The sequence below is a fragment of the Corylus avellana genome, chromosome 3, assembly GCF_965113065.1.
Source record: "Corylus avellana chromosome 3, dhCorAvel1.hap1.2, whole genome shotgun sequence".
NCBI classification, from domain to species: Eukaryota; Viridiplantae; Streptophyta; class Magnoliopsida; order Fagales; family Betulaceae; genus Corylus; species Corylus avellana.
This window is the reverse complement of record NC_142492.1, coordinates 24,782,022-24,808,936: the sequence shown is the minus strand read 5'-3', so window position 1 is coordinate 24,808,936 and position 26,915 is coordinate 24,782,022. Positions and strand designations below refer to the sequence as shown.

The 26,915-nt window shown below is 35.8% G+C and overlaps 2 protein-coding genes across 2 annotated transcripts; one reads left to right on the top strand and one right to left on the bottom strand.

The window, feature by feature from the left end:
• Window positions 1-2,153: 2,153 nt before the first annotated feature.
• LOC132175754 (protein HAIKU1) lies at window positions 2,154-4,417 on the top strand. The gene is made up of 2 exons (XM_059587795.2): window positions 2,154-4,042; window positions 4,124-4,417. Exon 1 carries the CDS (start codon window positions 2,975-2,977, stop codon window positions 3,914-3,916), a length of 942 nt encoding a protein of 313 aa, XP_059443778.1. The 5' UTR covers window positions 2,154-2,974; the 3' UTR covers window positions 3,917-4,042; window positions 4,124-4,417.
• A 15,119-nt stretch (window positions 4,418-19,536) lies between these two features.
• LOC132175616 (abscisic acid receptor PYR1) lies at window positions 19,537-20,590 on the bottom strand. The gene has a single exon (XM_059587615.2). The coding sequence runs from the start codon at window positions 20,539-20,541 to the stop codon at window positions 19,897-19,899; it is 645 nt and encodes a 214-aa protein (XP_059443598.2). The 5' UTR covers window positions 20,542-20,590; the 3' UTR covers window positions 19,537-19,896.
• Between the last annotated feature and the right edge of the window lie 6,325 nt (window positions 20,591-26,915).

Genomic DNA, 26,915 nt, shown 5'->3' with positions numbered 1-26,915 from the left:
TGGCATTGACTTTTTTATCATTATCTTGAAAAATGGGCAAAACTGTAATTAAAACTCAGCCATGTATTCTCCATCAAGAAACTAAAGTCTAAGTTGGATTTTGATGAATTACAGGCATTTGGATTTTTTGTTTTTGTTTTTTTCTTCATTCTAAAGGCAGCCTAACATGTACTTTTTCGACATTTTTTTAATTGGTCGAACACAATAGGGAAAAAAAAAGAGGGAACGAAGAGAAATGAGACAATAATAATCGATGCTTTTATGAAAATACGAGGAAAGGAATTCCGATCTTTAGCAATTCGCTACTCAAATTGTTGATAATTTACTGTTCTATTGGTTGATAATTTTTATAAGACTCACTGTCGAAATAGACAAGTGAATATAATATGATTTGAATAATGATTTAGACCAGGCGATGAAGACAACTTTGATGTGGAAAAAAAAAAAAGAAGCTTCATTTTTATGATGTTCAAACCAGAATTGAAATTATTTTACATTAATCTCCCAGCATTAATTAACTGCTAATGAGCTTTTTATTTACTTATTAATGATTTTATATAAAATCAACCAAGTTCAAGTGTTCAACCATGACTCAAAATGATTCTGCCTTGGAAGCTTCCAAGCAGTATATATCTAGTGAATGGTGGGCTAGGAGTTTCTAGAGAGTCAATAAGTCAATTTATGGCAATGTACATGTAATGTTTCTTGTCTGTTCCTAGTCTTTACTTCCCATCGGATATGTTAGGTTGATTGCTAATTAATTCAACTTGTTCTATTGAGGTTTTGCTTTTTATTACGCCGACGATTCTAGTCTGCGCATCAGAATATGAGTATATATAATACGTTGATATTAATTTGATTTATTTTCGCTTTTGACAATTATAAAAGTTATGTCAACCCATAAATATAAGATTATATATATTAATTATAATTTAACAAATTTAATTAAAATAAGAGAAAAATACACTTTACCTCTTTAAACTATTCATTTATTTGCATTTTTAATCTCAATGTTTAAAAAATGATACTTTACTCTCTCCAAAAACTTTCAAACTGTTACAATTCGATTATTCTGACTTTTTTTTTTTTTTTCCAAAAATATCCCAATCCCAAGTTTAAAAAAAAAAAAAAAAAAAAATTAAATTAAGGGGCCACCTTAGGCCTAACTAGGGTGGCCGGCCACCCCTTAATTTTTAATTTTTTTTAAAAACTTGGGATGTGGGGCATTTTGGGAAAAAAAAAAAGTCAGAATGATCAAATTGCAATAATTTAAAAGTTTAAGAGGATAAAATGTCATTTTTTAAACATTAAGTTAAAAGTGCAAATAGGTGAATAATTCATAAAAGTAAAATGTATTTTTCCCTTCAAGTAAGTCAAACTTTCTAATCATAATCCGCTAACTTCGTATTTATTTTAAAAAACTCCCTCTCCTTGATATTAATGCCGGTGAAGCTTTGCTGTTGAGGCTGCTGCATCTTCTTCAAGCTGGAAGAGGACTCCTTCCTTGAACCCTTGCCCTTGGCAGCTATTATAGCCATCAACCACTCCAAGTTATGTACATTCTGGTCTTACCATGATGTTCTATTTAACTTGTCTTTCGTGGTTTCTAATTTCGAGGCGAACTAGATTGTCGAATGGGCCACTTCTCATTATTATCACATAAGCATTTTTACCTCTATTTCTTTTATTTCCTCGGTAAAAATCAACAGTCGGAAATACCCACCTTGAGCGCTTTCTCCTTTTTTTTTAACATGATAGTTTCAATCAATTTCAAATTACAAATTAGTTTAGTCTGTCAAGTAAATATTATGAAATATTTGTGAAATTTACGTAAATATTATTTTGTATTAATTAATGGTTTGACTAAATTAAAATATTTGAATTATCATTGGCTCAGAAATCAATCAGAAAATTTGCATCCACCAACAAACACGTTCGATCGCCATTGCCAATCACCGATTGAGTGGCAAATCGGTGTAAATTCCGTCAATGTTTGACTGAAGGCTCTGGCAGACACACCCAGAACGAGACGAAACCAGTTTTAGACGAATCAAATGAAGACGTTAAGGCGGTCGTGATCGGGCCCCACAGGTAGGTCCCTCATACCACTCTTGCCTAAAAAGGTTATTCATTTCATTCATTTGCACATTGACCATTGAACGCGTTAGACTCTGCAAAGCTCGACCCTTTAGGGTTTCATCATCCTTCTAGAGAGGGAAATTACACAAGAAGAAGAAGAAGAAGATGAGTCAGATGACGTTGAGGGTGGACTTTTCTGGGAGCTTAGTCCCACCAGTCAAGGCGTGATTTTTTACCAATTCCCTCTCTCTTTTCCTTGTCTTGCTTTCTTTGTGCTTAATTGATTTTCTTGTTGGAGCGTTCAAACCCGGAAGAGAAATTATTGTTTTTTGTTGGGGGAGTTTGAATTGAGCTTTGAGAGTATACCAAGGTTCACTTTTTGTCAGAATTCTGCTTCCTTTGTGGGGTTCTTTTGCTTTCTGGGTTCTGCGGAGTGGAATCTGGTGGGAGATTTCAGAGTTATCATTTGGTATAATTCAAGCATCTGAGGCTTGGGATTTGAAGGAGTTTTGGGTTTCTCTGAGCAAAGAAAAGGGTATGTTTTTCTGCTTCTGAATCTCAGCTCTATTGGGTTTTGATATTTGTTACTTCTGGTGGGGTTGATTTGTTCTATGCTTGCGTAGCTGTGAATTATTCAGGGTTGTTTTGAGCTTGAATGTTGAGGTTCTGGGTTTTGTTTGAAGCTTTGAATGGTTTTGTTCAGTGTGTGGGCATATAGAGGAACTAAGTATTTGGTTTGCGGAAACAGTTGGTATTTGAGCTTGGATTACACGAAAGATTGCTAGTGTTTGCGCTTTTTGGTACTGCTTGGAGCTTATGAATGGTTTGAATTAGGGCGACCTTTCAAAAAGCGATATTTCTTTGTTCAAGTGATATTGTGTTTGTATTTTACCAAATGGATAACTCGAAGAACCGGCATAATGAGCATTTGGGTGTGAATAAAATGGGGAAGAATATAAGGAAGAGTCCCTTGCACCAGCCAAATTTTGCAAATAATCCTGCTAGGCAGCAACCTCAGCCTCAGGTTTACAACATAAGCAAGAACGACTTTCGAAATATCGTTCAGCAGCTCACTGGTTCACCTTCTCATGAACCTGCACCTAGACCTCCCAGCAACCCGCCTAAACCCCCGAGTATGAGGCTACAGAAAATTCGGCCTCCCCCTTTAACGCCCATCAACCGAGCTCACATACCCTCTCCAGTTCCGCTCCCTGCAGCCCCTCCCCCAATGGTGTACAATCATAACTATGTTAGATCTGGTCAGTTTGGACAGCCATCGCCCACGCCTTTGCAGCCATTGACACCTGGGGACTCATTCTGGGGAAATACAGCCGAGTCTCCTATCTCGGCTTACATGCGTTACCTTCAAACTTCGATGATGGATCCAGGTTCAAGGGGCAACCAAGCTCAAGGGCAGGCTCAACCACAACTGCAATTTCCAGGTCAAATGCAGGTTCCACCGCAGTCAACTGCTTTACTTCCTAATCCTCGCATGCCTGCTCTCCCTTCCCCAAGAATGAATGGTCCAATCCCACCTATGCCTAATCTCCCTTCCCCACAAGGGAACGGTCCTGCCCTTTTACCCTCTCCAACTTCTCAGTTCCTCTTGCCATCCCCAACTGGTTACTTCAATTTGTCATCACCTCGATCGCCTTATCCATTGTTCTCGCCTGGGATTCAGTTTCCTCCACCTTTGACACCCAATTTTGCATTTTCACCCATGGCTCAATCAGGGATTTTAGGTCCAGGGCCTCAACCTCCACTTTCTCCTGGCCTATTTCCATTATCTCCTTCAGGGTTCTTCCCCATGCCAAGTCCAAGATGGAGGGACCAATAATCCTTTTCATAGCATCTTTACCCATGAGCATGTATGTTGCTTGATCAGAAGTGCTTTTATCTTTCCGTGGACTCATCTACTTCTCGTAAGACCTTCTCTTGTGAAAATGCAATGGACGCTGCTGATGTAAGAGGCCTTTTGGTCACTCTAGTGTTTGTTTCTCACATCTCTTTTCTTGTTTCTCATTCGTTGATACCCATCTTGCAGCTTGTTTTGTTATATAGAATCTGTACCAGCTGCAATCTTTTGTTTTCTGGACAAGTTTTATATTAGGCAATGTAGTGAAGACCAGACAATTCAATTGGACAATTGGACAGAGCTGTAACATGAAAAGAGGTAGAATTTTAATGTAGGCTATCTAGTTTAAGAATTATCGTGTTTTTGTAATATCTTGACTGTAATCTTTTTTAGTTTGAAGTGAAATTCATCTTCAGTTAATAGGCCTGTGGCTGTAATTCTCAAACTGCTGGTTTATTAATAAAGGTTTATAATGTTTGAGCAGTTCAAATTTCGATAAAGGCATTTCGGTCTACAAGAATCTGTATACTCATGTAAATGTACTAGATAATGAAAGATTTATATTACTTATGAATTTGATTTTCCTTTAGAAAGAAAGAGATTAGCTGGGGTTAGTATCCTAATGTATCTGCTTTATATATATCTCACTTTTTATTTATGATTTTCTGAACTTCATTTGATCTAGAACTATATTGTAAGTTATCTCTTTGATGTATCTGATTTATTGTTTCATCTAACATTTGACTTCTTCTTCGTCTGCCTGTGGTTCAATTCTAATAATTTACTTAAATGGCCATGCTTGTCTATAGTGGTGCCACAGACCTTGGTTCGGTTTTAAGTTGCATTATGGATGTCAGTGAGATCTGGTGGTGATCTCATATATTCATTGAGACCCTGTTATTGTCTCCCAAGTCCTTTTTACTTGGTTTCTTTACCCTCCTCTTCTTCTTACTCCTATTTTTATAAGTTTTTTTTTTTTTTTTTTTTTGCCTCTTCTTCCTCAACTTCTATATGTGTTTCGAAATAGATATATTCTGGCATTGCAAGAATTCTATTAATTTTTATTCGACTTTTTAACTCTTTTGTGCGCCCCCAGTTCAGCTGCTTTTTACCTATGGTCAAACATTGTATACCCTTATATATATATAGCATTCAACAATCATGTTTAAGTTTGGACATGTGGGCCCTCATTATGTCCTTATTTATATAAGACTGATGTTGCCAGGATTCTGTAAGTTGCATCTAAATTTTCAGTGAACTATTGGAAATCCCTGTAGGAATGTCTGGCCAAAATCTGATGGTACCTACTGGTTTTAATGTACGCAGTCAAGTATACATTTTTACTGTTAGTTGTTGGTCAAGTATACATTTTTACTGTTAGTTGTAGATTAGAGACATGAAGTTGGGTAAGGGGCTGAAGAATGTTTTGCTGATAACCCCTTTTTTTTTTGGAGAAGTAATTGACAAACATCATTAAAAGCGTAAGACGTCCTTATGTACACATAAAGTATACAAGAAAAAGTTTGTAGCTAGAAGGAGCAAAAAGAATAAGGAAATCAATAAAGAAAGCACATAGGCATTATCTACCACACAGCAGCACTCAGCGTACTGCCAATAGTCCAGAAACAAGTATATAGGTTGACTACCCGTCTAGGCATAACTCATGATAGTCCAAAACAACTGAAAAAGGCAACCCAAATGGTATAAGCCACGTCACAATGAGGAATTTGTTGTCTACAGACTCCCCATTCCTCTTGCACATGCAACATCTATCCAACACAATAATGAGTTACTTCTTGATGTTATCCATGGTAAGGATCTTACTTAGAACCGTTGACCAAGCGAAAAAGATTACTCTCAAGGGAACCTTAGTCCGCAAGGCACTCTTTCGAGGGAAGTCATAACCTTCACTACAAACTAAGGCACATTAGAAGGATCTAACCTTAAATAACCCTCTTTTGGAGGGGATCTTAATAACATTGTCCGAAATTTGCTTGGCCTTATAGGAGGCCCACAACGGTAGGCCAAGATACTTCATATGCAAAGAGTTTCACAACCTGAATACCAGCCAACCTTTCTGCATGATCAACATTTCCCATAGGATTCGGTTCTGACTTAGCCAAGTTAAACTTCAAGCCTGAAACAGCTTCAAAGCATAGGAATAAGCAATGAAGATGACAAAGGTGGTCTGATTTAGCCCTACAGAAGATCAAAGTATCATAAGCAAACAACTAGTGAGAGAAATCAATCCCACCAACATTACCCACTGAGAAACTAGACAACCCCCCACCCATGACAACAAAAATTATTCTACCCAACTGCTTCACAAACAACCAAGGGGACAGAGGGTCCCCTTATCTCAAGCCACGAGAACTGTTGAAAAAATCTATTGGAGTGTTGTTCACTAAAATCAAGAATCGCACTAAAGAAATGCAATGAGCTATCTAGGAGCACCATTTCCTCTCAAAGCCACACCATCTCAGCATATACAACAACAAATATCAATTAACATGATCATAAGTTTTTTTTAAATCCATTTGCAGATAACACCCATCTCTCTAGATCTTAATCTACTATCAAGGTATTCATTGGCGATAAGAATTGGATCAAGTATTTGCCTATCTCGTATGAATGGCTTCTGACTTAGAGATAATCTTCTCCAACATCATCTTAAGCCTTTTTCTAGGAGCACCATTCCCCCCCCCCCCCCCCCCCCCCCCCCAAAGCCACACTTCCTCAACATGTTCGACAAAAAATCCCAATCAACATGATTGGAAGCTTTTTTTGAATCCATTTTGTAGATAGCACCGGCTCTTAAGATCTTAATTTATTATCAAGGCATTCATTGGTGATAAGAACATGATCTAGGATTTGCCCTCCTCATATGAATGCATTATGCGACTTAGAGGTAATCTTCTCCAACACCATCTTAAGTCTGTTTGCTAAAATTTTAGCAATAATTGTATAATTTTGTAAATGCTCCCCACAAGACTAATCGGGTGAAAGTCTTTGAAGTCAACAACCACTAAAATCTTAGGCTCCTCTCAAACTTGTCTCTACCATGGAAGTCACAAAAAACCTTCATGATGTCCTCTACCATGGAAGCCATGACCTTGAATCATCACATCCAACTATAGGCATTGCTTGTTGAGTAAGACTTGAAACCACTTGAATTCCTTAGTAGGAGCATTGCTTTGAAAGGCAAATGTGTAAACTGAGATGCTGTACTCCCTTCTAGGTGATTATAAGTTGTTGACAAAAAGTCCATTTTGATATTTTATTTATAAATATTAAACATTTATTGACAACATACATTTCCTGTGCATGATAGCAAAGTTGAAGAAAGAAAATCCACATCTTATCTTATCCATAATTGCATATCAACATTGTATTTAATAAAACAAGCTAAACATAACACAGAAGGAACTTGGTTGCATATAAAATTTTGTGACCAAATTGTAGAAATTTGATCTTGAAATTATCATATACAAAGGGTGTAAGAAAAAAAAGGGTGAATATAAAGATAAATGGCTTAAATAATGGTCACATTAGATGTATGCATTAATAATCCATGAGTAAAAGGGTAAAAAAGTGCATAATCAGCTATGCTTAAGCTTAATTAGGCGAATGCTTAGGAAGACTTCAAATTGCCTCTTTCTATATGCCTACTAGTTCGGAGCTGCTTCTGCAAGGAAACAAACATATCCAAGCTTGGAGAGAGGTTGGTGACTTGGTGTCCTTAACTGCCTCAATGTCGTTTAAGACCAGTTTGCCCTGGGGAGAGCCCAGAGGCAGGCTTTAAAAGAGCTTCTAAATCTAAAGTAGTAGGTCAGAAGCATCCAGTGTAGCCTATAGATTATTTGAGTGAGTTATGGTTTAAACATTTTACTGGCAGGTTAAATGTTTAGGTCAATCGGATGGAGTTATGATCTGTATTCTGCGGCGCCGGCCGGCCAGTTTGAGAATGGCACCTACTGAGTATTGACTTGATATCATGCTGTTCGATATGTCGATAATCCAATAAAATGTCCCCAGAACTCAAGCCTCCATCTGACTTGAGTACTGCCTACTGACGGTTTCAGTCTCTCTTTCACTGCCCCTGTTTAGAACACTGGCCGATAGTTAGAGTAATGCCTTCCAATGTGGTAAAATGTTGAAAATCCTAAGTTATCTGATTGGAAATTCTGTATATGTCTATTTAACACTATTTGCGTAAGTTGTGTTGTGTCTCAAAGTTTTGATAGAAGGTATATTGTGAGGCTTAACATGATTTGTATGGTTCAGAAACCCCTGCTTGGTTTTCAAAGCCTAGGATGTTTCAGAACCATTTTGCTAGTGTCATGGCTTGTTAGAATCTTTTGAGGAAATTTTCTTTTACTTTTCTTTGAGTTGGGTGTCTTTCTTTTAAGGTGAGTTCAAAGGCTTCAAAGTTAAAAGGAAATTGATGACACTAGAATTTCTGTTCTTTTCCTGGAAAGAAGAAAGAGCCAAAGAGGAGTGAGTTTTCTTGACTTTTGAGATGGAGATTCATGAATTATTGGTGCTCAACTACTGAACTTCAATTTATACCAAAACCTTTAATCCAACTTTGAAATCAGCTCTCCTTTGCCAAGAAACTTCTCTACAAAGTCACTTTCATTTGTACCAAAAACCTGAAAGGTCACCTTTACCTGTGGTCCTCGATTGTATATGTTAGTTGACTAAAAAATCTTTCATTTTTAGTAGCTAACACAGTAAGTGCTATGTGGACTGTTCATGGTGGTCTATATTTTAGTGACTGACGTAATTTTTTTTTTGGGTAACAGTATTAAGTAAACTGTCAAAAATATGTAGTACTCTTAGCAGTACCCTTCGCAGTTAACAAGTTATGTAAGACCGGCACCTCATATAAGTACATGCACTGGTTAGATTGAATTCAACCGGTGTTGATGTGTTGGAGAGATTTATATTCAATCTATTGGCTGATGGTTTTTGTTTGTGGTCCTGGGCCTTGAGGCTTTACATGATGAAAAATTGCATGTATGGTAATGGTATTTAATTGTCTGACCTAATATGGTTGATCATTGAATGATTTACGGGAGTCAGAAAATGGGTTTTTTTGGGTATCTTTGAGGCCATAAACTCCCAAATCTCAATCATGTGAAATGGGATTCGATAACAGCTTGAAATTTTCCAAGAGCTGCTAAGATTTTCACACACACACACACGCACTCTCTCTCTCTCTTGTGGTAGTTGCCTTAAAGTCCTGGTATGCGGCTGCCTAGCACATATATTAATAAAAAATAAAAAACTTGTCTTTATTTTTTTTGTTAATTAAATTTCTATAAGTTAATATTTAATTTTTAATGCTTCAAAACTTACTTTTGGATTCAAAACTAAAATTTAGGTGTGGAAGATTAACCTTTTAGGGATTGTATCACCCAAAAAGAATTCGATCATCCGAAATTTGGTGCTAATGTCTCAAATTTGATGCAAATACCTCAAATTTAGTACTAATACTTTAAATTTGGATTTTTCATTAATATCTCTCTTCTTCAATTTTTTTTTTTTTTTAAATGGCCACGTCAAACTTTGGCAGACGCTGGGATGACCCCAGACTGCCGAAAATCTCAACTAGTTGCCTTAAGCAAAGAACTGCAAAGATTTTGGCTATCCAGAATAAACTAGATGGGTTGAGGCAATATCTCTAGTCGAACGACAGCAGGAGACAACAGTTGCCGCTGCCCGCCGATGGGGCCAATGGGCTAGGTCGATAGTAGGTTGATGGATTGGGCCAACAGGGCTAGTAGTTTGGGCCGATGGTGGGTCAACAAATAATCGAATGCTTATTTGACTTAAACTTCACAATAGAATGTTGAAAATACTACGTTTAAATTATACGCCGGCAATCTTTTTTTTGAAACCTCTAGGCCTCGGAGCAATGTCACTATCGTTTTGATCGTTAGGTTACCAATCATAGTTGCGTATCGGATTTCCTTAGACAATGCCAAATATGGGATTTACTTATGGATTTACAGTTAATTGTTTATTATGCTTGTGCAAGTCAATCTAACATCATATGGTATTACAGTTGAAATACTATATATTTACCATCCAAGCATAAATGAATCCTGTTTGGGCACTACATTAAATCTTACTATGAATTTAAAAATACTAATTAATTAATATCCATTGTCCACCGAATACAATGATAATTAATAATATCTCCCCTTAATAGTCAAACTAACAATTAAATAACTCTGCCTTACATGGATTTTTATGATAAAATTAAAATGAGTGCAATAATAATATAATATGAAAGAGAGAGAGATGATAGCTAAGAGTGATAGAAAATTTAGGATGCTTATAAATATTATTATGCTGATTAACTTAAATAATTAGGTTAGGGATCCATAACATAAAACTAAAATTCATCTTATATCTTTACAAGTTTTAAGAATTTAGGGAAAATAAAAGAAAATTGGTCCCTAGTTTTTCAAAAAAAGAAAAAAAAAAAATTACTTATTGGGTTTTCGTCACTTTAAAATCACTATATATATAATTTTAATTTTATATAGAGTGATCTAATGGGGTGTCTACTTTATTACAGACTGTAGGTGATGGATAATCGAGCTTCTACTATATTAGTCACCTACAGTCTGTAATAAAGTAGACACCCCATTAATTAGAAAAAAAAAAAAGTAGGCACCCCATTAGATCACTCTATATAAAATTACAATTATATATATATATATATATATATATATATATATATATATATATAATTATCAAGGAAGCATCTAAACTTGTTTCTCTCCCAAAACAAAAAACAATGCACACTTCTTTTTCCTCACGTCAAAGTGGAAAAGAAAATTCTAACTTTTGCAACCTCTTCTGGAGAGCATTATGCAGAAGAAATTCTGAAAAGAAAAAAACAATTGTAAACGAGTATTACATAATCCTCTTTTGGAAAAAGAATACGTACATTTGGAGAGTATTTTGCCGAAAATATTCTGAAAAAAAGGACGCTTTTGTTAAAAAAAAAAAAAAAAAAAAAATGAGAGAGAGAGAGGTGAGGGATAGAGGATTGTGTAAAATAAAGGATTTTTTTTTTTTTTTTTTTTAGAATTTCTTCTGCAGAAGAGGTTGGGTGTTCTCGAGAAGAGGAAGAATAATGCTGTCGAGACGTTCCTCTTTTCCCAAAAGAGGTTGTAAAAGCTAAGATATTTTTTTCACCGACTTGAGGAAGAAGGTAAGAAAAAGTGTTGTGCGTTGATTTTTGTTTTGAAAAAAAAAAAAGGAGTTTAGGTGCTTTCTTAGTAAGACAAAAAAGTGACAATTTTTTTCTTACCCTTAGATATAATAGACGGCCAGATTTAGAAATTTGAAAAACTCGAGGAAATCCTGATCTCTCCTTTTAGAGCTCCGACGAGTCACAAAATCTACCAAGCCTATTCCGCTATCATTGATCCCTAATCAAATTTTCACTCGGGGAAGAAAAATAGAGCAAAATTTGGTCAAACATGATTTCAACAAAGTTAAACCATGAATTTCCTTTTTGTAATGCTCAATTACATAAATAGTCAAGAGTGTGTGTACTAAGGTTGAAATGCATGCCATGATGTTGGGCTTGTTTGCTAACCCCTCTTTTTTTTTTACCCAAAAGGTTAAAACATGAATGAAATAACTTTCCTCACAAAACTACAAAAAGTCAACTATTTTTTATTTTTATGTCACATTAAAACAATTTTTTCAGCTAAAATATAAAAAATCACTCCTAAAATGAGATATCAAACACCACCAATATTGAGCTACTTCATATTTTTTATAAATAACTTAATACATAAAGATTAATACTTCATACCACACAACCCTTTGATCATTCCTTAATCCTTATATATATATATATATATATATATATATATATATATATATATATATATAAAGCAATCCTGAATTTTAAGTATTAGTGGAATTAGGAATTAGGAAGTGACCCAATTATAGTGGACTTTTGACAGCAGATAAGAAATTTCAACAATTACTTCCATAAACCTACCAATCATTTTCCTTAAATTTACCTTTCACTTTTCACCAACCCTGTAGGACACACATATATATATATATATATATTCTGAAATTTGGTGAAAGAAACTTCTTCTAATCCAATCTATAAATTTTGTATGTGTTTCTTAGCTTCGCATGTGAGAAATATATATATATAATAAAATGTGACAATTACATGCTTTTTTAATAGATCGAATATACCCCAACCATTTTAATATTGTTAAAAACACGTATTTTTCACATGCTTAAAAATAGTATGACAATTTGATATGGTGAATTGTAAAAACTTCCTCTAACCCAATATAGATATAGGTCTACAAATAAAGCAAGGCACCACTTAGTAATCACATAGCTCAAATCCTTGAGAAGAAATATCCATGCCCATATAATATATTATTCCTTTTTTATAATCATTTCTCTCTCTTCTCTTTTAATATATGGTTTAAGATTAAAAAAAAAAAAGAAAAAAAAAGTGAAATCATATTTAATGAAAATAGATAGTTGAATAGAAAATATGAAAGAGTTTGTATTGAAAAAGTAGTAAGTAAATGTTATTGAGGTGCAGCAGTGCTGCTCTGCTCACGTGAATTGATTTTCAAATGAAATAGTCAAAGGCGCGATCAAACAAAAGTGATTTTTCGAAAAATACTACTAGATCAGAACACTCTAATACCTAAGTCAATAAAATGATTACCATGAAGGGTATAAAGCTACAAAAGAAAAGGGTGAATTACATATGTACGGTCATTTGTATCAACATTAACTAACCTCGAACCGTTCGATCAACTGATCATTTTCAGTTGGTTCCTAGTTGGGTTGGTTGATTTGTTGGATATTTTGCCCTGCCTTTACTTGGAAGAACAAAATACGATGGACCCAATTTAATAATTAAAAAAAAAAAAAAATGATATTTCTAATATTTTGTGGTAGTAATTGATTGAATGAGCAAAATGTCTTAAAAATCAAACGATTTTTAAACGTTTTAAGAGAATAATTGATTGAGAAATTGACAAATGATCCAAATATTCAATTCTCTCAGAACTTATTTGGATTTTAAAAATGATTCTGGAAATTAACAACGTGTGCAAATCTCTCAGTTTTTCAACATGATATGAAACGAGTTCAATAAATCATAGCATATATAATTAAATAAATTGTTTAGCAAATTAAAATAACATATAATCACGAATAATATCATATTGTTAGGCAACAACTATATTTAATTATATAATTTTCCATAGAAAGTAGTTGACCTTTTCTTTTCCGATGGATCGATCGAGAAACCATCAAAAAGATTCTTTTCAATTGAAATATAATTTCAGTAATCCGACGAACTAGCTAGCTAGCTAGGAATATTCGCCACTTGTTATGTATTATTATTATTATTATTCGGATGATGAATTGACAATGAGCTCTGTCCTAGAACACCTAAACTTTGATACCAAAGGGCCCAATGCCAACTAATTAATGAAGTGTTTTTTGTTTTTCTAATCTATTAATGAATTATTCAAGACAGCAAGTTGTATGTGAAAATTGTTTGAAATTATTGACTCAAGCTTTCCAAACATTAATCACAAGTGAATTAAATTATACATACTATGTATTTTGATCGATCATTGATCACCCCCTTGAATGTTAAGTGTTCTTCATCTGCCCAATAATTGATCAATGATTACGAGGGGAATGTTTTGGCATTTATGTGTTCTTTTAAGTCTTTCATAATTGATCATACACGTGTGGTCTATTTGTGATTGTGTTTGAGTGACCTAAAAGTGATTTCAACACTCAAAAAGTCTATTTGAAGAAAGAAGTATTCGTTTGGTAAAAAAAATTAAAAGCGCTTTTAATTAAAGGTTTAAAAAGCCTAAAAATGACAAAAACGTACTTTTGGCAAAAGCTTAAAAGTTTTTTTTGACTTAAAAACTCTATTTCTCAAACGTAATCCTAAACAGGCTCTTGATGCGGTTTGAAAGACGGTGAAATTCAATAGAGATTTGGATATCTCTAGTATAATGTTGGAGGGGATGCTATGGATCGTTTTAAATGCTTTGTGGATGAAAGGATAATCTTGAAGTCGAGATGGGAAATTAATCGAAGATGCAAAGATAATTCACCATGGTTTTTGAATGTGAAACTTGTGTCACGTCAAAAGGGAAACAAATATGGCTGCTCATAAACTACCAAAGGTAGCAATTCAGTAACCCTTAGAGCAAGTTTACATGGAAGATTACTCGGGTTTTATTCGAGATATTGTAAATGCTTAAAAATAAAGTCTCATTATTATGATTTTATGAAAGCCCAAAATTTTGACTAAAGTTCATTTTTGTTCACGGGTGCAATCAGGATAAATCATTTCATTTTATGGTCTACATTAAGTTTTATAGATCTAATAGTATATATGTAATTACTATATCATTTTAAATTTTAAATGACGTGACACCATGTAAACCGTTAAACAAAAATAAATCTAATTTAAACCGTAAAATAAATAATATTCCCACTTAAAAGTAGGGCTTTTTGCCGTGAGTACATGATGACTCTACATATTGGGTTAATGTTGGTGGTTGTGAGCCACGTGCTTATGTAACATGAATCAATTAACAATGGAAACATTGTCGTGGACTCCTTATTGGAGGCTGAATATTGCTTGGAAAAATGTGTCTAAGTCAAATTTAAATAAGAATAGAAAATCACTTAATTAATATTTCTTTTCAGAATATGACTAAAGAAATAGTTTGGATGATAAGGGAACCAAATTCTGAAATAGCTTTTTTCCTTTGCAGCTTGTAGATCTCCACTAGCTAGGGTGAATTTAACTACATATGGACACCTTTCCTTGACTAGAAGTGGAAGAAGAACTTAAACTAATCTTTTGGTTCACCCCATCAAAAAGGGAATGGTATTTTCTTAATATAAGTTTGATGTTTGGATGATATTTTCTCAATTTTTTTAGTCCATCACTTGTGTTTCCCGCTAAAAGGATACGAATCATGCTAGTTTAGGATGAAAAAGAAGAAAAGAATAATGATATTCAGTATAATATTGTTATACGACTGTTATATATGCTGATACTGATGATTTGATGGTGAAAATAAAATGGCATCGAGGGGGCAAACCAAGAGAAGAGAGCATAGGTTATAGATTGACATTTTTCTTGGGCTCATATCATAAGATTCACTAAACAAATCCTATGCCCTCTTTGATGGGGATTTAGGCACCTTTGCTTCAAATCGTGGCCACTTCTTTTGTTGCAAAAAAGAACCAATAAATAAGCAAAGAAAATGCCTGAAAATGAGGAAAAGGATTCTTTGGCATCCCACAGAAAAGCCATATTTTTTCTTTCTATATTTAATTTCCAAGTTGGCAACTTGCATCCCAGTCATCCACTGTTTGATTGGCCTGCTTAGCCTAACAAAAAGAGGAAAGTCCCTTTCTCAAGACTTTCTTGTCGTGGGGTTAGTGCTCTTCACGTGGTATAGGCAATCATAAAAGCCTCCTCCAACGTGCGATCATGATTTAAAGTTAGGTCAAAACCAAGTGATATGTTTATTGGCTCAATCACATCCATCTAATCTCTGGATTAAATGGATATATATGTATATATATCGCAGATGGATTTTGACAAGTCGGATGATATTTGCAGCTGCTTTGACGTCCATACAACTTTCCAAGGAAAATAACTATTCAAACAACCTTCTCTGCCCCACTAGGTTTATCCATCACTTCTTTTTTTGTGATCCCATTTATATTGAAAGATTTCAAGATCTTTCTTCTTCCCTTTACAATTTCAATTAATACTTTCAACTTTTATTATGATTGTATGACTATGATTTTAGTTAATTACTAATTTACACACAAAATATCTGAGGATATCCCTATTTCTATGAATGAATGATTTGATGGCTTCATTTGTTGCTTAAATATCTCTTGTTGTTTTCACATTAAATATTTTTGTTGGATAAGGTATATGCTCGTACAATTCCGGCCAGGAAAAAGATTTTGAGAGCTTAAGATTCAAGACAAGATGATAGAGCTCAAACTACAAGTTCCCAGGTCGAGGTGAAGAAATAAAAAGGAAAATAAATCTAAGATCCAATTAAGGGGGGAAAGCTCATATAAACTAACCGTGTCAGCATGATTATAGTTAATTACTTCAAGAACGTTATGGTAATCCAACGTGAAATGATGAAATCTAGCGAAGGCCGTATTCTGTTAATGAACGAAAAATCCAACGTGAAATCTAGCTTAATTAGGTTATAATCCACTAGTAAACGCTCTATATAAGGAAAGGTTATATCACTATTTCAGGTGCATCAATTCACACTAAAATTTCGAAAACCCCTAACTCTTTCCTTTTGGGCGAAACATTATTTCTATTGTTTTTTTATTTTATTTTTTATTTTTTTAAAAAGAAGTGGATGTAAATGTGCCATGTAGGCAAGAATACTTTATACTGTGAGATGGACACTTAAGAATATTGAATAATATTTTTCAAACGAAATCATCAGGTTAGAGTTGAAGGGTTTGACCTATTTAATTAAATGAGTCAGGTTAGAATTTACTTATACAGTTTTATACTCATGCCTTGATACGACTAGAACTCAATACGCGATATTTTATTTTTGAGATGACAATTTTCGACACGACCCAAACTCAATGCACGAACACGTACTTATATATCCTCTTTTAACTTTGAATGGAATTATCGAATACTGAATTTGTTCTTGTACGCTAAAATGATAATGGTGTACATGTCCTTACTGCACAGTGAATTTATTCCTATCTTGCAACTTGATCATCATCACTTGGAAGAAGTTCATGAAAAGCAACTCTTGGTGACAATAATGCATTGATCTCCCACTTCAATTCCACCAATTCTTGGAACTAGTCTAAGAAATGTCTCTGCAGGAGTCGATCAACTCAACAAAAGTGCATGCCTCGCTACTTTTTTTTTCTTGAGATGACATTTGTCCACAACTTGATATGCCACCACAGGGCAAGCTATCGTTGAAAATTATCAATCTATGCGTAAAAGGTTCGACAAATAAAATCTCTAACGTTGGTGAGAGAAACAAACTTTGCTGTCACTAAGAACATCAGAATCAATGAAACTTTGACATCTACAGTACTTGTTTAGATGTAGACTGTAGCAAAAGTTCGTGCGTGCTTGTTCCCTTCATCCCACCAAATTAAAAGGCTTCGAAAATTGGATCCGGAGAAGGGCTTTACCACCCACAATGGGTAAAGAAAAAGTTGGTAAAGGAAAAAGTTAATCATATATACCTTGGATTGCTTTGTGCATAAGCTCCAATTATATTAAGCTCATAATATGTTAACTCATTGCATTAACACTTAATCATCCAACTTACCCTCCAACAAACATGAATATACTAGTTCGCCTGGATATGGAGATGGGGATATACTTAAATGTATACTTACACCCCTTAATAACAACCATACGTTCTCCTAGCCTAGTGGTGGCTAGGGAGAAACAAAGCCTTGAGAGATGCTAGGAGGTCATGAGTTTGAATTCTGGTAGGCTCCAAAGAGGACAATATTGTTGTGGGAGTGGCTCCTACCACGCTGTTGTTGTATATCTCTGATCCCAAATAATGGGGTGGTCCAAGAGGGGGCCCAGGTTTTAATTTGGGGAGGGACCAAGGGCCAAAAAGTTTTTGGGGAGGGACCAATTGGCAAAAAAAAAAGCATTAATTTTTCTTTTTTTTTACCTTAAATTTTTTTTTTTGCCTAATTTTTTTTTTTTTTTCTCCCAGTCCCACCCTGGGTCCGTCATTGCTAGGGAGGTATATATTGATCTTAAGGGGGTTCGAATGATCATTTCCTTGATATCTTAATTACCTTGAGTTGAGGAGCACATATTTATAAACAGGGTCGAAGACTTTTAACACGACTCACAAATCTAATACAAACTCAAAATAAAATTAAATGAGTCTAATTAAAATTAACCTATATACTATAATACCCACGCCTCGACATACGATATTTTAGGTGGGTAATTTTTTAAATGACCTGCGACACAAACACAACATGAACCATATGCCGTGAGTTTCAACTAACACATTTCAGATGTGTGGCTGAAGTCTACCCACATCCAACATTATCGTTGCTGGCTATGCTACCTAACAAATCCAAACTGCCAGGTTCCAATCTGATCTCTCAAACTGATGAGAGCTCAGCAACCTGGTCAATAGGCAGATGTTGACAATATTCATTAACAAAGTCGTCATATTGTCAAATGACAATTCATCTCACCGATCATTATCTAATATCCTAAACCAATGGTGAAAGATCCTCCATCAATGGACAATCGCAAAGTGGGATGATTGTGATCCAATGGTCCAGATGGGTAGTGATGTTAGGGTAATAAGAAATGGGACCCATTATGCAGAAATAGTAGAGAATTATTTAGGAAAACTTAAATAACTAAAAATTAGTTTTGTTTATTACAGAGCACTATAATAATTGAAGAACCTCAATCTTTTTGCAAGTAAAAAAAAAAAAAAAAAAAAACTTTTTGGCCTCAAGCTGAAAATGGAAATGCGACCTGGAAAAACTATTTGCCAGAAATGGGGTCCGTTGTATCCTTGAGCTTTCCTAGAAATTCCACTGCCGATTTACTTTACCCGAGAGAAAAGAAAGATTCTCTCTACCTATAAAATACACTGTTTCACCTGACCCCATTGGTGTTGGTCCAATCACCATATAGATTTACCCGTTTCGGTAACTTACCGGTTAATCTAATATTCATTTAAATAGTAAAAAAAATCTTATAAAATTATAATTTTGAATAATTATTGTGAATTCTAACATGCATTTATGTCTCTACTGGGTGTTATTTAAGAGCTAGCAAGAACGAAGCCATAGGAGGACCAATTTATTTTTACCCAAAGTAGGTTCAAAATTCACTTGCCCCCACTTTATTTTTTTGCTCTTCCCTTTGCCCGACATGGCATTCAATTACTCCATAGAAATTAGAATACACAATATAATATAATACTTTATTGCAATAAAGTCTACCAGTAGCTTCTTGTTAATGTCATTCTTTTTACTCCATAGATACCTCATTTTAATACAATATCTAAATGGAATAAAGTTTGATGGAGTGGTTTGTACTTAATTTCTAGTGTATTTTTTTTTTCCCCCAAGCAAGTATATACAAACTTCAAGATGATTTGTTAACAAGCATATACCAAAAAACTAAGAACCACGCAAGCATGATTGGGATCCTAGCCTATTATTATTAGGCCATCTAAATTTCTATAAAATTCGAGCGAAAACGAGAGGTGTCGGAAATTTGAATAATAATTATGAGAGAATTCATATGAGATTTAACTAACTGGGGGGATTACTGGCTCGCTGACTTTATATTGCATTAAATTTTGGGGGAAAAACACTTTATTCTTTTGGTTAAGTTTAGTTTCTTTCTCTCAAAATTCACGGTAGGAGATGAGAGTAGCTTTCAATAACAAAAACGCGTGTGAAGGCTTTAAATTATAGGGAAACAGTTGAAGGAAATTTAAAGGCATAAGTCACCCAAATTTTAAAAGTAAATTATATTCACAAAATACAAAATGACATCAATATCCTCACCTCAACATTTTCTGTACACATGCATTGGACCGAAACCCCGTTGTCTTTGGACATCTCCCAAATTAACGTATCATAGTTATCAAAACAACCTCCTGGGAATCACGTGGGGGCACCGCGGCCAAGCCATGTTCGAAGGAAAGGATATTCCCGTAATTTCGCAGCTCGTGTTAAAAACCAAAATAAAAGAAGAAGAAAAAAAAAAACATGCTCACAGAACTCAATTCAGAGAAACACATATTAAAGAAGAAAATGGAGGTTTTCCATTTTTATCCTTTACTCTTTTTTTTTTTTAGCCGTGAGATTTTTCTTCAATCACCTCTTGACTTAGCGTCACCGTCACGGGCAATCCCTTCAGCGACTGACGCCAGCTTCTGGAGATTCAACTTCACAACGGTGTCCGCGAACAGACGCGTGTCCTCCTCGGTGTTCCCATCGGGAACGTCCACCACGTAGGACTCCAAAACAACGGTCCAGATCTTCCCGTCGCGCTCCACCTCGTGCACCGTGGTGACCGATCGGTAATTCCTCAACCGGTGCTCCCCGCCGGTAATACTAAACCCCGTGACGTGTCGTTCGTCGTCCAGTAAATCCAGTCTCTCCGTACTCGTGGCAGCCGGTAGCCCCGAGATAACATTCACGTCCCTGGTGCACCCGACGGTCATCCTAAAGTTGTCGCCGACCTCGCAGCTCTTGATGAAGTGCTTGTAGGTCTGGGGCTTGTCGAACCGGCGAGCGATGGACCAAACGGTGCGTAGGGGCGCGTTGATGCGCTGCGCGAGTAGGGAAGAGCATTGGCCGGGGCCGACTCCGTAGGTGTGGAACTCGGTCACGAACTGCCTCAACTCGTCGAATTCGTCCTGGGTCAACCCGGGTGGGACAGCCATGTGGTGGGCCACGCTGCCGTGCGATTCCTCTGTATCTTGTTCCGCCATTGATCTCTCGCCTTTCTTCATCGCTGCGTCAGATTGAGAGAGAGAGAGAGAGAGCGAGAGAGAGTTACTTTGGTTTTATAAGGGTTTTGGGGATTTTGGGGAATGGAAGGGGTACAAAGGGAAATACCCTAGTCTTTTAATAATTATTATGTGGGTAAATCTGGAATAAAATATTAGTTTTTTTGTTGGCTGGGGCAGGTGTCGAGCTCTTATGATGGACAGGTGGGTGCTGGCTCACAGGCTTGCGTGTTGATTGCATGACAGATCAACCCGCTCAGATGCCAGCCGAGCCGAGTCCAGGAGTCCAGGTAATTTCTTAAGGATATAAATTCATACGAATTGGGCTGACCCAATTTCTAAAAATGCTATATATATATATATTTCATGAGCTGTTGAGAAACACTCAAAATTTTATTCTGAGCGATAAATTTTTTTAACTTGATTTCTTAAATTGACATTTAAACGTGTGAAAATGCATATAATTAGGCAAGGATGAAACCATGCATGTTGAAGATGAGGAAGAGAACGTGACACCTCAAAAATTTTAAAAATACTTTTATATTATATGTTTTTAATGAGATAGACCTTCTAAAATTAATTTTCTACCCAAAATTATTATTTTTCCCCACCTAATTAAAACTATATATAGTTCTACCCCCTCTTATGAGAATCATATGCTTTAAGAATAGAGATGACATAGTACTCTATTAATTTTATTAAGAATCACATATTTTAAAAACAGAGAGTAATATTAACTAGAAATTATGTTCATTTTTATCACACAATGTTAAAATGGTAGTTCCAACATCCAACCTTTTGATTTTAAAATAATTATAAAATAAAAAACGTGATTTCTAATATTACTCTAAAGATAAATATGATCTATTTAAGTAATGTTATATACCACACTTTTTAGTGACGACAATAACATATAGTAAAATGAGATAAAAAAAAGTGAAGTGTGTAGCATTTATCTGACAAAAGTAGAAGAATTTCCTTCATGCAACGTAACCTACGGGAAAGATTTGTTGTGTTTTTATTGATTAAAAAAAAAAAAAAAAAGATTATTGATCAATCCATTGAACTTACTGTTAGGGCATCTTAACTTAAAGTCAAACCCAAGCACTCCCCTAGAAAGTGAAAAAACAGCATTCCAACTTGCACACCAGACCACCTTTGGAACACTAGGTTTTGTCGTAGATAAGGTACGGATTGTTCTTTGTTGGGTCTGCAGGACATAATACACTGATTCTGCATCAATTATTTCTTCTTCTTCTTTTTTCACTTCATTCCCTGAAGTGATATAACTTCCGGCCGGCTACTTGGCCGGAAAACCATGCTAACAAGTTAAGACACGAACAGATCCACCTCCGGGGGATCGATCATGTAGCTTCTATATATTGCCTTGAAACTTCAACAAAAAGTTAATTAGAAATCAAATATTGCGTGTTGCGACATGCCAAGCATATACCAACAAAGCTGAAAAGAAGGTTAAAAGCTGTTCTTCCGAGAGTCAAAGCTTGGATTAGGGTTAACCTGAGAGGACTCATGTGCATTAATTAATTATTTGGTATGGAAGTTAGAGCTCCAGGTCAAACTGTTAAAGGCCAGGGTGTTGCAAGCTTAATTAGAAGAACCTTCATGATTGTAGAGGATATGAGAAAAGTGATCATGGAGGACAATTAAGTTTGGTTCCTACGGTGACCTAACTATTATATATGCCCCTAAAAGTTTTCTCCCCAGTTTACTCTTTCTTTTGGCTCCTTTTTGGATTCGAAAATAGAGAAGCTGCAATTAATATTGTAGACAATGATTAAAGATGGATATTGCTTGTAATTCTTCAGGGTTTTTATGGATGCAAATCAAGAGGACTAAACCCTATTTTTATCGATTTAGCTCTATAAGGCAATCTCGAGTAATGTTATTCTTCATACTTTTTTTTATCGTACTCATTTCACGCCGATAGAGATAATGTATGTTAATTAGTAATTTTTCATATCAGCCACTTAAAACACGCGCACTCAACTAGTATGAAATAAATGTGATAAAAGGGTTTGAAGATCAATAGCATTACTCGAGCAAATCCATGTGAGATCGTGCCCAAACAACTTGAGCAGATAGCAAATGCCTTTTTTTTTTTTTTTTTTTTTTTTTCTGCTCGAGTTGTTTGGGCACTTGTCTAAGAAGGCAGGGCTTAAACAACCTCTCACATAGATTGTCCTATTGCACGGGTTTGGTCCATTTTTATCGTAGCCTAATCGTTTAAAGCAAATGCCTTTTTTTTTTTTTTCACCTGACCAAATTAAAGTAAATGTGATATTCAAAAGAGGATTAATTAAGGCCAGAAAAGGGGGCCGAGATATGAGAATGCTTCAAATACAATTGTCAAAGACGTACGGGTCATTTCGTAAGATTGTGTACAACTCAAACGCATACTTAATTAATGAGACAATATTCCCTTTATCTCAAATAATATATACAATATAAATATACAACTTGCAAATAAAAATCATGATTTAATTTTGCGAGGTATTAAATTGATGTTAATAATTAATCTTTGTGGAGTTGAAAATGACCATAATCTACTAGGAATCAATGAAAATGATATTAATTAGTTGAATGATTAATGTTGCGAATGAGATTGACCAACTCCTCATAATAATTATGTATAATCTCTTTGGATCGTACGTCTAGAAGTATACTATGTGGTGGGATATTTCATGCACATTGATGAGTAGGCAGCCCATTCTATGACAATTATTAATTATTATTATTCTTATAATATATGGTTTTCTAGCTTACACTATAATTTTATACATAGTTAATTTTATACATAGTTAATTACTTTTAGTAAAGTGTTTATCATAATTAATAATAGCCAAGTTGTGTGGCGCCACAACTTGCCTAATTGGGTGGACTTTATTTTCTTTGTTGTGTCTCTTTATTTTCTTTCTTATGAGTATGGAGATTGATGAGGTAACGACCACAATCGATCAGATCGATATTAACTGTAGCTGTGAAAGCCAAGTTTAACATGTCATGGATGATGCATCCATGCACCAACTGATTTTTTTCTTTTTTATTTATGAATTCTAAATTACTTCTAGTTTTGTTGCGTGCTTGCGAACTTTTTGTGATAGAATTAATTCTAGATCTCCTGAACTTTTAGGATATTTTATCATGTAGAGTCGTTCAAATATCTATTCGTTGTTTTGAATTAAATGTTGAAGAACTATTAGTGGTGGTGGTTCAATAGTTTCAAATTAAAAATCTCTAAAATGGTTGGGTGTGTATTGAGGTGGTGAGAGTTTGACTCCTGAAATGAGAACTCTCAATCCTATAAGTATTAGCTGCATTGGATCTTACTAATGTCTTGTTGGGGTTGGGTTAACATTATGACTTAGTTGGATTTAAGGGAGCATTTACAGTTCTCACTGTCTAGGCCCCTTATATGCGGCTTCTAGTTAGTAGGTTTAATATCCTATTGTCTAAGCCCATTTTTTGTGGCTCCCAATGGGCAGGTTCACTATAGTCGCGTGGTTCGCGCCTAGTTAGAATAAGTACAGTTGATCTCTCCGGTGTGCCTCTTTAATTATAATTATTTTTTTAGAGATTTTGTGAATTAACATTTATTACTCCATTCTCTACGCTCTTTTAATGGTAACTAATTAATGAGGTAACTAATTCAAACTTAATCGAAGGAATTTGTTCCGATTCAATATATTAAACTGAAATGTATCTAAAATACATTAATTGATCAGGATTATTAGTGAAGAGTATCTTAAAAAATCCAAAATAATAACATTGTTATTATATAAATTTCTGAAAATGATTATTTCTGTTAATAATATTATGTTAGGGTTATTTACTTGTTATTTACTTCCTTAGGTATTATTAGTCTATTATGTTTACTTTTCTTTAATCTATTAGGTTACTTGCCTCTTTATAAATAGATGCATCTGTATTCATTATCATAATTAGACTTAATACAATGTAGTCCATTGTGTGTTTCCGCTCTCGCTATTATTCTTCCGCTTCTATATCTCTCCATTATTTTATCATAGTATCTAGAAGCATTCTAACATGGTATCAGAGCCACTTTTCTATGGCATTCAATAAACGTCTTTTTATAGTGTTTTTCATTTGTCAAATTTTAGTCTTATCACCCCACATCAAGCGCCACCAAAATTTCTGTTGCCCATAGTCTCAAAATTGTGCCAGCCTATAGATCCGGACTTGCCATCGGCCTTCTGACGCGCCGCCATGCGCCTTCGCCAATTTCTCTCTGCGCCACCGCTGCCCTTGCAAGAGCTACATGCTTCTGCCGCCGACAACAGTTCAAATGCCGCCAAGAATAGATCCAAAGAGATCTAAAGCGTCCAGGCTTCCGTGGTGGTGCTCACACGTGCCACCAAAAGGTTTTGCCCGTCAATAAATGTGCGTCCCAAGAGCAATCCACGCGTAGGCAAGACTCGCCTAAGAATCTATCCATTCTATTATGCACCACCACACAACGCCAATCACCTCGGTAATAGTGCCAATCGATAGATTAGGGCCAGACGAGTCTAGAGCCATCAAGCACAGCCTCATCGAACAATTCACACACCCCCACGCGCTACTCGAAGCTGCTGCCATTTTTCCACGCCCCACCACATCAGCCCGATCAGGAAGATTTTTGGTCCACCTTATAGATCCGGCGACAACGGTCAGATCTCCGCCAAGCACACCGCCATCAGACCCTGCACGCGCCCCCACGCGCCGATAGAAGCTCCTGTGTGTGAGGATTCACGTTCCGTACGCGCCAAACTCCTTCCTGGCGCGTGAGATGCACGCGCCTCACACTGCTGCAGCACCTAGCGTGTGCACCACACGCACCAGCGCATCTCTTCTTCTTCTACCAGCCATGTGTGAACCTCTGAGCACACCACATCAGCCTTATCGCCACGTCAACTATAGGCCATGTCATCCAGGCCACATCAGCGCCTCTACCACATCATCAGAATGGCCACGTTAGCACATCGGCCATGTCAGCGACTCTTCCATGTCAGCACCTTCCATGAGTTGACTTTTATGCATTGACTTTTGACTTTAACTTTCTACAGTGTTGGTAGTTGACTGTTGACCATTCAAAAAATTGACCAGGTGTTTCCCACTCAATTTTTCGTCTTGATTCAAATTTATGGTCTATTTTTGCTTTTGACATCTCTATATGGCAGAAAACAAGATTTTTCTCCAAATTTAGGCGTTTATTTTATGCGATTCAAGTCAGTTCATGCATTGTTTAATTCGGTTTCATAGCCTTTTTCTTTGGCAGTTGACCGTTGACTTTGACCAGGTGTTTCCCACTCAATTTTTCGTCTTGATTTCAAATTTGTGGTCTATTTTTGCTTTTGGCATCTCTATATGGTAGAAAACAAGATTCTTCTCCAAATTTAGGCGTTTGTTTTATGCGGTTCAAGTTGGTTCATGCATTATTTAATTCAATTTCATAGCCTTTTTCTTTGGCGCAGTTCAATCCGGTTCATTTTTCTTGCGGTAGGCACTCTCAGGTCAGACCAATCTTTCCTCAGGTCCAAGGGTTTTCGGGCCAAAGAAGCCCTTTTCAACCAGCCCACTTATACCTTGTCAAATGCCGCCATCATCGGTCACTACAGCCTCTTCTAGGCCATTGATCCATTACTAGTGAAAATGTTTTGGGTTAGATCTTTCAACGGTCCAAGGGTTTCAGGCATGATTAGCCTCGTCAACCGGCCATTTTTTCTCCCTACTTAGCTCAGTCGACCAGGCGAAACGGTCTGCTAGTTAGAATTTTTTTTTTTTGTCAGACTTTAGCTTAGTTGACCAGGCGAGACGGTTCAAGGGTTTCAGGCATGATTAGCCTCTTCAACCGGTCCTCCTTATCTCAGCCAACCCGGCGAGACGATCTACTAGTTAGAATTTTTTGGGTCAAACTTTAGCTCAGCCAACCAAGCGAAATGGTGCAAGGGTTACGGGCCAAACAAGCCCCTTTTAAACGGCCCTGCTTTCTCTCCGCTCGACCAGACGAGGCCAGCTTCTTCATTACTAGTATATGGTTTTCAAGTCAAATTACAACCAAGTGAACCAAGCTCTAGCTTAAATGCATTGCTCAATTCAGGCAGAGTCCACGGGTCTTTAGCAACTTTTATAGAGTTACTTCGGCAACTCTTTTGGCACAAGCAATTTTTTTTTTTTTTGGGCGAATTTAGTTTTCTTTCCCTTTTCTTTTACCCAAACTCAAGTTTATATATTGAGTTTGAGGGGGATGTTAAGAATATTATGTTATGGTTATTTACTTGTCATTTACTTCCTTGGGTATTATTAGTCTACTAGGTTTACCTTTATTTAGTCTACTACTAAGTTTACATTTCCTTAGT